Here is a 12445-nt window from a genome sequence, read left to right as displayed (position 1 = left end):
GGCTATATGTTTATGGGGTACAATGTTTTGATATTTATTTACACTGTGGCAAGATTGCAGTGAGTTTATTAGTGTCACCTATGTTTTTATGCAATGAAAATATCTAATATAAATATTTATATTCCTCAAGCAAACAAAGTAGACCAACCATATAGTCTAGTTGTCACAAAACCAGATACACATAGAAAAGTACTGAAATCAGTCTGTCAAAGAGATGAGTGCAACCACATTCATTGCTGTTGGTCTTTATTTAGCAATTTGGAAATAGAAATAGAAATTGCTTTCTTTAGCAATTTGGAAATAAATCTGGTCATCACAATATTCAAGAGGTCTTGTAGCCTTTGGTCACTGTCTACACTGTCATCTCTGCCCTGTCATCTCTGCCCTGTCCTACTATAACCAGCATTCTGCCACACTTAAGGCTGACATTCAGACTCTTCTTTATACTTCTTGTCTTCTCTCCCCATCTATCATCCCTCCATCCATCATCCATCCATCCATCCATCCATGCATCCATGCATCATCCATCCATCTGTCTGTCCGTCCAGCCATTCATCCTCTCCCCCTTCTTTATAGCAGTTACATGCTGTATAGGCCAGAGAAGTCTCAAACTTACAATCCTATTGTCTCTAGCCTCTAAGGTGCTATGATTACAGTTATGTGCCCCAACAGCCAGCTTGAAGTGAGACATTTTTGTTTGTTTGTTTTTGCCCTTTTGCACCTGGCTCATTTGAATGGATATATTATCTTCCAGGCTCATCTTTGCTTTGCAATCAGAAGTCCTTCTTATTTTAAGGCTGAATAGTATTGTGCTAGAATTACAGCATGTTTTCTTTGTGTAACTATTAGTGGACATTTACATGGATTTCCTATCCTGGATGCTGAGGATAATACAACCAACTCCAATGAATGTGGCTGCACACATCTCTTTGACAGACTGATTTCAGTACTTTTCTATGTGTATCTGGTTATGTGACTGCTAGACTATATGGTCGGTCTACTTTGTTTGCTTGAGGAGCTCTCATATTGTTTTTCAACATTTTGAAACTAATGGAAGTTACTGTCTCTGGCATACCTAGGGGAAAGTTGTGAAGAGAGACAGACCAGACAGAAAACTCCAAGTCCCAGTGTCTAAAGGGGAAGCAGGTTTTAGGCAGACAGTCTGCTTATTTATTCCAAGAGTTTGCAGGACAGTCTTAATGTCTGTTAGTATGGGGCTTGTTTACTTATCTCTTCCATAGAGAAAATCACAGATATCCACACACTGCTATCAGGGTTTATGCTAGTTAATTTCAATTGTCACCTTGATGAAATCTAGAATCCTGTTGGGAGACTGGCCTCTGGAGACAATTTTCATGAGGATGAGATTGGAAGACTTGTCCACTGTGGTGGTTTGAAAGAAAAAGGCCACCAAAGGCATGGCACTATTAGGAGGTGTGACCTTGCTGGATGAAGTGTGTCACTGTGGGGGTGGGCTTTGGGGTCTCTTTGGCTCAAGCTTCCCTCAGTGAGACAGTCAGTTGACTTCCTGTTGCCTGCAAGATGTAGTAGTCTCAGCCCCAGCACCGAGTCTGCCTGCATGCCACCATGCTCCCTGGAGTGAAGATAATGAGCTAAACTGAAACAGTAAGTAAGGTTCCCCAATTAAATATTTCCTTTAAAAGAGCTGCTGTGATGAGTGTGTCTCTTCACAGCCGTAGAAAATCCTGAGTAAGACGCACACTATGGGTGGCACAGTCTCCTATGCTGCCGTCCTGGATTTCATTACAAGGAGAAAGTGAGCTGAGCATAACTAGCCATGTCTCTCTTCTTCCTCACTCCAGGTGAACTGAGACAAGCTGCTTCAGGATCCCACTGCCCTGACTGCTCCACCATGTTGGACTTTCACCTCAGATGGTGAAACAAAATAAACCCCTCTTTTTTTTAAGTGGCTTTTGTCAGGTATTTTACCACAGTCACAGGAAGCTTAAAAAAGACAAAGGTCTTTGTAGCTGGGGTTATCATTGCAGGATCCAGAGACCCTCGATTCAAGCTTCTTTCTTTCCCCAGCCATAAGAGAAGAGCCTCTCCCGGTTCAACCTTCACCAAGAGTGCAATCCACAGTTCATATGTTAATATCCTAATGCCTTTCCTACAAAATTCTTATGATGATGTGTTGAAGTCCGAGTATATGTAGTTTGGTATTTTCCCAATCAATATTATATTCCAAGAATTTCCAGTGCTCTTAACAATTCTCCACACAAACACTTTTTGAGGTGTGATGATTTATTTCCTGAATGAGTCGATGTTATTGCAGCATCCCAGTGCTGTTGGATGTTTAATTTGCCAGAAATGAAAAAGATTTATAAACCAACCAAGCTATGGATACCTAATATTTGACAAAGCTGGAAAAAAGCATGCAGTGGACACAGCCTATTCAACAAATGGTACTGACAAAACCGAATATCCACCTGCAGAAGGAAGAAATTGGATGTGAATCCTTGGCCTTGTAAAAAAATAAAAGACCTTAATTTAAAACCCAGAACACTGCAGCTTCTAGGGAAAAACACAAGGAATACTGAAGATATTGGCGTAGGCAGCAACTTCCTGAACGGAATTCTACAGCTTAGCTCTAGAATCAACATATGGGGCTACATGAAATTTAAAAATTTCTGTATAGCAAAAGAAATCACCACCAGAGCAGACAGACAGTCCACAGAATGGAAGAAAATCTTTACTTAAGAATGATAACTAATAACCAGAGTTTTACAACGACTTCCAAAAAATTAACAGCAATAAAACAAAACTGCCCATCAAAAAATATGCTAATTGGGGCTGGAGAGATGGCTCAGAGGTTAAGAGCACTGACTGCTCTTCCAGAGGTCCTGAGTTCAATTCCCAGCAACCACATGGTGGCTCACCACCATCCATTATGACATCTGGTGCACTCTCCTGATCTGCAGATATACATGGAAGCAGTATGTTATATACATAATGAATAAATAAAATTTTTAAAAAAGAAATGTGCTAAAATTGAATGGTTATTCTCAAAAGAAGAAGCATGAAATGGCCAATAACTATTTTAAGTATTCAGTACCTCTCCTCAGCAGAGATATGTAAATGAAGACTACTCTAAAATCATGCACCACTACTGTCTTCAAGAAATCTGACAGATGTTGGAGACGATATGGGGAAACAGGAACCCATACCCATGGCTGAGGGAGTGCAGATTAATACACCATTATGAAAACCAGTTTGGCTGTTCATCAAAAAAAAATTAAAACAGAACTGCCATAGGATCCTGATATACTACTCCTGGGCATTCACCCAAAGGACTGTACTTCTTCCTGACAGACACTGCATGTCTGTGTTTACTGATGCTATATGCACAATAGACAGAAAATGGACCCTTCCTAAATGCCCATCAATATACACAAGAACAACGGAAATGGTGTACACATACAATATGCAGGATTATTTGGCCATGAAGAAAACATGAAATCATGAAATGTTCAGGAAAATGGAAGGACCTGGAAAATACCTTAAGCAAGATGATCCGAGTACAGAAAGAACCACTTGTTCTTCCTCATCTATAGGTCCTGGCATATAATGTAGACATGTATGTAAACAGTTATTGGTGGATATTGCAGTCTGAATGGGAACTGTCCCCGATGGGCTCATGTATTTGAACACTTGCTCCCCAGTTGGTGGCTCTATTTGAGGAGATGCAGCCTTGGAGGCTGAAATGATCAACACAGGTGAGCTTTGAGGGCTTACAACCTTACTCCATTTCTTCTTTGCCCCTCTGCTGGCTGCCAGATTGCTCTTGGATGGTCTCAGTTTCCTGCTCTGGCTTCCTGCTGCTTCCTCTTCATTCCATTGTGGATTGTCCCTCTGCAACCATCAGCAAAAATAGTTTCCTTTTCTTCTAGAAGCTGCTTTTGGTCATTCTATTTATCAAACAGCAAAATAACTAATACAGTCTAAAACTGAGAAAGACAGGCAACTCTTAGGTGATGAGGAAGGCCGGAAGACAAACAAGGACATGAATCATGAAAGAAAATGGAAAGCTGTCTTTTTTTTCTAGTTTCAGTGCTATCATAGTTTTTTTTTTTTTCATGCACTATCAACTATCAATTAAAGTACCCAGACCTATTCTTACATTACATAGGATTCCCTTGTATGTTGCTCCTTTGGGACAGTAATTGTGAAAGTTGAGCTTTGCTTGTTTTTAATTCTATTGATCATTAGTGCAATAGGAACAAGACAGGACTGGGCACCAAACACATTTGCCATATTAATTGACCAAAGACAAGAGATTAATAGATATTTTGAGGTGAAGTGTAGGCCCAGCCAAACTGCCTTGAGAGGCAAGCATCATAGATTTTTCAGGTTAGAGTTCATGGCTCCTAGGGCACTCTGTGCCTTTCAGTTCCTGAGAAAGCAAGGCACTCCCTCAGGTAGTGAAGTGTTCAGGCCACCTAGTGTTTCTCTGCTTGTTCCCTCAGAAGTCAAGGAAGCTTGAAAGCTGGATAGGACAACTACTGTTAACATTAATCTTGTTTACCTTGTATAGCTTGATATCATCATTGTATCCTGGCAACTAAAACTGCATTCATCGACCCTGGCAATTGCTACCATATTCTGTTTCTGATAATAAGGGGATAAGAAGTCTGATGGCTCTCAGTGAAAATTGTCCCAGCCTGAGTCTTGCTGTGATTCCTGGTTTAATTTCCTGCCAGCCATATCAGGAAACCTTGGCCTTGTAAGTAATTGTATAGTGAGACATTCTGTAAACTGAAATTTCTTGATTTTTTTCTCCTGCTTAAGATGATATTAAATTACTCTATTGTTGTTTTAATGTGTAAACATATGCTGTGCATAAAGTCTGCTTTTTCAAATAAAGAAACTAAACTACATTTGTGTTTGTATGTGTGGCCACTCGTGTGGAGTGGTATATATATTGTGTGTGTAGTGGGGTGGTTCAGACACAACTTTCAAGAGTCCATTTTCTCTTTTGACAACGAAAGTTCTAAGTATGCAGCTCAGATCATTAGGCTTGGCAGTTAGCACCTTTACCCACTGGGCCACCTTGCTCACCAGCCACAGTGTTTAAAAGAGAATACAGTGCATAGTCACGCATCTTTATCCCTAAAACTCTACACTCACTATTTCCTGGGTAACTCTAAAGTATACAAAGCTACTCAGTGTTTTAACTTGGCCTTATGTTTGTAAACTTTGTGGGGGGCTTCATAATTTTTTAATTTTAGGTGAACTGTATGTACTATAGGACTCCTTTGCAGAAGGGAATAATAGTCCATTTGAGATGTACTTCTGGCTTTACACCTTAGTGAATCCAGGCAAAGATGATTTTAGACCCTAGAAGATGCAGGCATTGTGGGAGAGAAGAGATGAGAAGATGAAAGGAATGGAGTCTCCAGGGGGAAAATGGAATATAAACTGAGAAAACCAGAGGGAGACAGCAGAGAGAAGCTGACATGAAGGACTGATTTAAAGCTGTGGTCCTTGGTTCCCATCAGGTGTCCAAGCATGGGCCCTGGGTCAGAACATCATTACCACATAAGTTAGTATGACATCAAGAAAAGTTTCTGATTATTGAACATTAGGGAATAAATGTAAGTGGGGATTAAGGTAGATAATTGGACAGAGGTGCTAGGTAGTGGTGGCTCATGTCTTTAATCCCAGCACTCAGGAGGCAGACAGATGGTTCTCTTTGAATTCCAGGCCAACCTGGTCTACAGATCGAGTTCTAGGAGAGGCCCCAAAGATACAGAGAAACTGTCTCATGAAACAAAAAACCAAACCAAAACAGAAGTTGATCAGCGAGAGGGAGGAAGGGGAAAACTGAAGATACTCAGATAGGAACAGGTATTATATAGCAAGCTGATTACAGAGGCCTGGTGTGTTCTCAGGATGTCAGGAATTATGTATGATAAATGGCCTCATCCAGGCCATGCTGGCACACACCTTTATCCTCAGCACTCAGTAGGCAGAGGCAGATGGATTTCTCTGAGGTCGAGGTCAGCCTGGCTTACAAAGGAAGTTCTAGAACAGCCAGGGCTACATAGAGAAGCTCCATCTAACAATAGGAAAAAAAGAAAATACAACAATTAAACAACATCTCCAAGTTATAGCAGCAAGGCCGATGACTGCCTTGTTCTGGTTCTGCTGGCCTGTATTGCTGGACTCACATTACAAATCTGACCACAGTTGGACTGTTTACCACTTTCCTTCAGTGTCCACTATTTACAGGGTTCCTGGCCATACTCCTCTCTCAGTGCCCCTGGCTGCTCAGAGACAGCTAATGCCAAGCTGATTTATTGCTAGGTCCACTGAGTGTAGTCTTCTGTCTCCAACTCAAGTTTTTTGAATAAGAGGAAGGCAATACTTCCTCCTATGGCTGCCCCACAGTGCAATGGGGAGTCAGGAAGCCTGAGAACCCAGAATGAATTCTTCTCAACCAACTTGTGTTGTGGGTAGCATGTGATCACAGGATCTTGATATTACAACACCAGCCAGGCAGACACAGACCCAGAAACTTTTTGTCTAGTGGCATCAGGTTTATTTTATGAATGCAGAACCTAAGGATTTCCAAAAGGCACTTGTGAGGCTCAGAAGTAAAAGGCAGGCACATCTAAGGCAGGATCCTGCTTCAGCCCATAGGGCCAGCCAGGAAAGGTAGCTTCCTCAAACAGAGAAATCGAAGTTTACTTCCTGAGGCAACCTTACAGTGTAGCACCTGGGGTTGGGGGCACAGGGCCCATCCACTTCTCTCCTAAGATAAAGAAAATGACAGATGTCCATACATGGTTCTCAGACATGTTAGCAGCAGGAGATGTTGCCAAAGAGCTCTAGGACCTTCCAGGACCTGAGTGGCTTCAAGGTCTAGAAGGCTTCTTTCTCCCCAATGGGGAAGAAGACTTTCCACACCCATTTAACCCTGATCAGCACCAACTGTATGAGGCTTCCATGTTGGAAGTGTCCCAGGAACTCCTGCTGCTATTCTGGTCATCTGATGGGTGTTGGGCTGGGGACAAAAGCTCAAGAGAATGGAAACTTGAACTTACCCAGCAGGTAGGCTAGCAACTCCATGCGGTCAGAGCCAAATAACATGTGTGTTTTACCATCCACGTGGGCAACAGTGAAAGGCAGCCCAAAGGCCTAGAGAAAACAGAGTGGGAAGGAAGGTGATAGAGCAGGTGCTCATTAGGCTGAGGTAGAGTTAGTTTGGCTGAGACAGAACACAGCAGATGAAGCGTTTGCAAGCAGCATCTTCTCTGCTCCCTGTGTGGCACATAGCTCCTTATTTTAAAAACCTTTATCTACCTCCCTTCCTTCCTTGACTAGGCTTAGGGTAAAGAGGGAGAAGATGAGGTCTTTAGGAGAAGGGGGGAGGAGGACTCAAGATGGGGAGAAGGTGTTTGAACAGGAGACTGGGCACCCATATTGGCATTCCTTCTCTACCTTCAGGCTGCACCTGGGGATATCCATGGAGTTGCTCACCCCGTATTTGCAGGCTGCCTCAGTAGTCTCCTTGAGCTTGTCCTTCACCTGTGCTGTAGTCATTTTCCCCAGAAACTTTTGGGCTTGCTCTGTGGCCATTCCTGCCTTCTCTGCAGCCTGGGGAGATGAGAAAGGGCATAGAGTTGTGTCTGCACTGTGCAGGTAGGTGGAGAGAAGAGGCTATTCTTGTCCTTCTCTGACCTCAAGTTTTCCTGGGAAGACCTTTGCCCAATGGCAAGTAACAGGGTATTTATCCTAGTCAAGACAAATTGTCTCCTTGCCCCAAAGTGTTGAAACGAGTGGGAAAGGCCAAGGGCAAAAAGATGTCATAGACACAGAAACAGGAGCAGAGGACATCACAGAGACCAGCAGCCCCAGTTAGCTAGTCAATGCACAGGAGTCAAAGGCCATGTATTACTTGCTCAGAGGCACAGAGTTTGTCAGTAGCGGAATTAAAGGCCATATGCCTAGAATTCAAATCCCGAGTGCTTTCTTCCCTATGCCATGGACTTCCTAACAGTCTCAGGCTGGGTTCTCAGCCCTGTAGAATCTCCTGAAGATGCTTGGAATGTAGTCATTGCTATGGCCACCTGTTTTGCTTCCATAGAGTGATCATATGATGCCTGATTGGGATGTTCCTGAAAGTTTTGAATTAGTGGCTTTCAACCTGGAATCTCCTGGGGAGCTTTTTAATGCCACTAGATGATGGCATCAGCCTTTCTGGGGTGACAGTGGGCACTCGTCGGGACATCCCTGGACAACCCAGGTACAGAAGCAAAAACTCAACCAATAAGCCACTCTGTTAGTTAAATAAAAAAGTTGTTAAGCAACAGGGAAAAGGATAAGCCCCTGAGAGAAGTGGGCTTATTAGAAATATTTGTGAAATCTTAAGTAAAAGCAGGCTGCAATTATGCACACACATATGTTTTTAGGACCTAGATATAGACACTAGAGGATAAGCTAGCCATTCTTCTAATATCTAGCTCAGGAATGATGTGATGTTTCCTGTGTTAAGAGAATAAGCTTCAACGATCTCCCACACATGGGAGGAAAAGTTCGTTTTGAGTTCCTTGACTTCCACTCCAAAGAAAATCTGACTTTAAAGCTCCCTCTTTCTGTCTGACACACACCTCCATGTTTGGAGCACTTTCCATGTATTTCTCAACGAGCATCTCTTTACCTCTCATTTGTCAGGTATCTCATTGTCTGTGTAAAGTCTCCTGCTTGGTAGCAGGCATATATTAGTGACATTTGTGTCAGGAGTCTCTGGAGGCCTCTGAATGGAAGGCTCCATCCTTCCGCATCTGGGGTTCCCACACGGGTCCTCTCTTTCGCACTGACTTTGTTCATTTCTTTCATCAATTTTATTTTATAGGAGTATTGTTTGCAGCAGACATTTTTGTTGCTGTGAAGGATTGAACTCGGGGCCTCAAGCAGATTAAGCATGCACTCTACAGTTCAGCTACAACAATGGAACATTGTTGAAAGAATCCTCGTAGGTCCAACTTCACAGTAATTTGTGCCCCCTAGACCCAGACTTTTCTTTCTAAGTCACTAAGAACCCTTTATTTTCTGAGATTCCCTGCAACATTGGTGTGGGTAGTTTCAGTTCAGACACTCACAGCCAGGATGCTCTGGGACTCTGTGATATCTTCATCCTAAGGAAAAGAGAAAAGTTAACAGGAAGGGGATGATAGAGAGAAGGGTAAAAGAGCAGGGTCCTATCTCTGGGAATTGCCCAGGGAAGGGTCAGAATGCCATCTAGCTACCAGTCCTTCCCCTCCGGGACTCAGAGTCCAGCACTCACTCGAGACCAAATGCGCATCCATAACTCTCTCGACACCTTCTCCAGCATCTCTGGTTGTTCCATGCTCACAGCGGTGAGGAAGCGCATGGCATTTAAGCTTCCTGTGTGGCACAGGCACACGGAGTTACGATGCCTCTTCCTTGTATCCTGATAGAGGACCAGCTGATCCTGACTTCTGAGACCGCGCCTCCCCCACCCCACCCCACCCCCCAAGCTCAGTCACTGACAGTCTTCAACACCAGTCTCGCATTATGAATTTACTGTGCTCAGCCCTTATTTCTGTCCCCTTCCCCCCCACACACACACTTTTGGCGAGCTGAAGCTGGGTTGAGCTCCTACGAAAGCCCCAACTGTTCAGTTCTCCTCTAGATTTGCCTACCCCTTCTGACCCTCTCTTATTTACTTACTTACTTTGTTTCTATTTCCTCTGGTACTAGAGTTATAGAGAGTTGGTGCTGGGATTCAAATCGGAGGAGCAGCTGGGCGCTCTTAACCTCTGAGCCATTGCTCCAAACTCCTCCTCACCTTTTTTAAGAATCACACCGAAGAAATCCTTGGGCACACTGATGGGAACCTGGAAGTGTTGTCCCAGGAGAGGAATCTCTTTGCTCAAGTACTGGCCTTTCCTGGGAAGCATAGCTGGAGAGTTGTTTCCTGGCAGTGGAGAGTCAGACAATTGTGAGTGAACATGAGTGTCTCAAGCTTGGGGAACCCCTCCCCAACAGGGCAAGACTCCCAGCTTAGGAGGTCTGAGGCCTGCACTCTTAGCATAAGGCCGGCCCCCTCAGGCTGCAGAAAACAAGCCTGCTTGCCCAGCCAGGAGGGCTCCTCCCTACTTACCGCAGTCACTCATGACCCCAGCGATGAGCGTGGGACGCAACTGCAGCTTGACATTCCAGAGGTGCTGGTACCTGCATAGGACCTACCCGTGCAGAGACAAGAAAGGGAGCCCGTGTGGCATCTGGAGGGGACAGATGACTCAAGTGGCCCACAGGGTTGTCTCCTGCCTGGCTCTGAGTGCAAAGCAGGGGGGGACTGACTACTCCACACCGATCTGCTTGGTTTAAAAGGACAAAACTCTCAGTTCTTTGAAGCAGACACGGGACTCCTTATTCTAGTGTGTGACTTCCCACCCTGAAGAGCAGGGTTCTCAACCCGTGGGTAGGGATGCTTTGGGTGAGGAGGTCAAACGACCCTTTCGCAGGAGTCGCACACACACACATCGGATATTCTGCACACATCAGACATCTGCATTCATGATTGGTAACAGTAGCAAAATTGCAGTTACGAAGTTGCGGCGCGAAGACTTTCTGGAGCAACTGTATTAAAGGGTCCTAGGCAGCAGGAAGGTTGAGAGCCGCTGCTGTAGAGCATCCTGGCGCCCCTGAGTCCCCCACCCACCCAGCCTGACTTGCGTCCTTGGTGTTGTCCCTGTCTTTCCTGGGGCCCGGGGGAAGAGGACGTTTGACCTTAGGGAATCCGGACCCTCCTTAGAGACACACAACACAGTCCGTTCCAAGGCCCGAAGTGAACTTCGGCCGGGAACAGTCTGTGCTTCGCCCTAAACTTGAGGGCATCGCCAGCGATTTCTGCTGCCTGGTGCCCAGTGCCCCGCTGTGCGCTCGCTCGCCCCACGGGCCGCAGCCCCTGCGGCTTCCCCGTGTCACCTCAAATCCCAGCCAGGAGTAGGGGGACAGAACGTCGTAGAACAGCTCCAGGGTGCGCGGCTCCATCCCCAAAGTGTTGTGCAGGGCGAAGGCGAAGAGCACAGAGCAGGGAAGCAAGCAGACAATTCCAGCCCGGGAACTGCAGGCGGGACTGCTGAGGGCCCCAGTGTGCAGGCTCCGGGAGAGACCCCGCCCTGCCCTGCGGGGCGGGGCCAGGCGGTGTGGCCGGTCCATGGCCACCAGATTGATAAGCAGAGACTGGTGGTGTAAAGGGCAAGTTGTAACTTAGGAGAGCCTCTCAGGTGTGTGCAACCTGCTCTGGAACTTTGATCTCTGAAGCAAAGACCAATGCATCAGGATACAAGTTTGGAGGAATGAAGGAGCTATAATAGATGTATCTATAATGATTATTCCTTGTTGGGGTGCTCAGCGTTTTAAAGACTGAGTCAGGGTGGATGTTCTGTATTGTATCTGTTCTTGTGTTCAGGATCTCAGGGATCTAACACACAATGGCCGGAATGAATCTAACAGTCTTTGCTCATGTCCATCCAATACACTGCAACACACCTAAGGGGCGCCTGAAATTGATGATAACCTCAAGCTCTACATACTACGTTTTTGTCAATACATAGCTGTCTATGAGGTTTAACTTACACACTCGGTACATCACCGACGAATACTAGAGTAACCCAAAGCATACCATACTAACAATTTGTGCCTTGTTACAATAAAAGTGTTATTTGAACACAAGTATTTCAGTATTACAGCACTTGATCTGATAATAGAGGCGACCACTGAAAAGGAGGTGGGTAGTGTGGACATACCGAACAAGCGGATGATTACATCGTAAGAGAGAAGGCACAGGACTTCATGAACTATGATTATTTAGTTATTTTGGCTCTTGAGACAGGTTCTCACCATGTAGCCTTATCAGTCCTAGAACTCTCTATGGAGACTTGGTTGTCCCTGAACTCACAGAGATTCACCTGTCTCTACCTCCCAAGTGATGGGATTAAAGGCATGCAACACTATGCCTGGCTCTATTGTCATTTATTAGTGTGTGTTTGTGTGTGTGTTTGTGTGCGTGCGTGTGTGTGTGTGTGTGTGTGTGTGTGTGTGTGTGTGTGTGTGTGTGTGTGCCCCTGCACACATATATGGGTCAGAATCATTACTTGGGTGCTTAGAATTAAACTTAAGTGGCTAGGCTTACACAGTCTGGAGCAAGCACCTTTACATGAGTTTGACTCAAGCTATTCTTGGGGCAAACAATCAGTAATATATTGTTTTGTTTCCATTTGCCAATGTTAGTTTACTGTAGGGAAGTAAAACCATGGAAAGTGACACTTTAAATAAGGAAGGTACTATTGTGGTCCAAACAGTGACCATTCTGTCATGATCTAGGGAAGAATATATACAATGACAACTTCCAGCATATCTTGCAAGATAGCACAACTTACAGAGTTAATAC

The 12445-nt window shown here is 44.7% G+C and overlaps 1 protein-coding gene across 1 annotated transcript; it reads right to left on the bottom strand.

The window, feature by feature from the left end:
• Positions 1-6710: 6710 nt before the first annotated feature.
• Positions 6711-11211, bottom strand: LOC100750691 (glutathione S-transferase kappa 1). Its single transcript, XM_027389767.2, has 8 exons — positions 10978-11211; positions 10151-10232; positions 9836-9964; positions 9311-9411; positions 9126-9161; positions 7504-7620; positions 7068-7161; positions 6711-6775 (listed from the first exon to the last, which is right to left on the bottom strand). Exons 1-8 carry the CDS (start codon positions 11209-11211, stop codon positions 6726-6728), a joined length of 843 nt encoding a protein of 280 aa, XP_027245568.1. The 3' UTR covers positions 6711-6725.
• Between the last annotated feature and the right edge of the window lie 1234 nt (positions 11212-12445).

This window comes from Cricetulus griseus (genome assembly GCF_003668045.3).
Source record: "Cricetulus griseus strain 17A/GY chromosome 1 unlocalized genomic scaffold, alternate assembly CriGri-PICRH-1.0 chr1_0, whole genome shotgun sequence".
NCBI lineage: Eukaryota > Metazoa > Chordata > Mammalia > Rodentia > Cricetidae > Cricetulus > Cricetulus griseus.
Note: the sequence above shows the minus strand (reverse complement) of the source record. Positions and strands in the feature narration are given on the sequence as shown.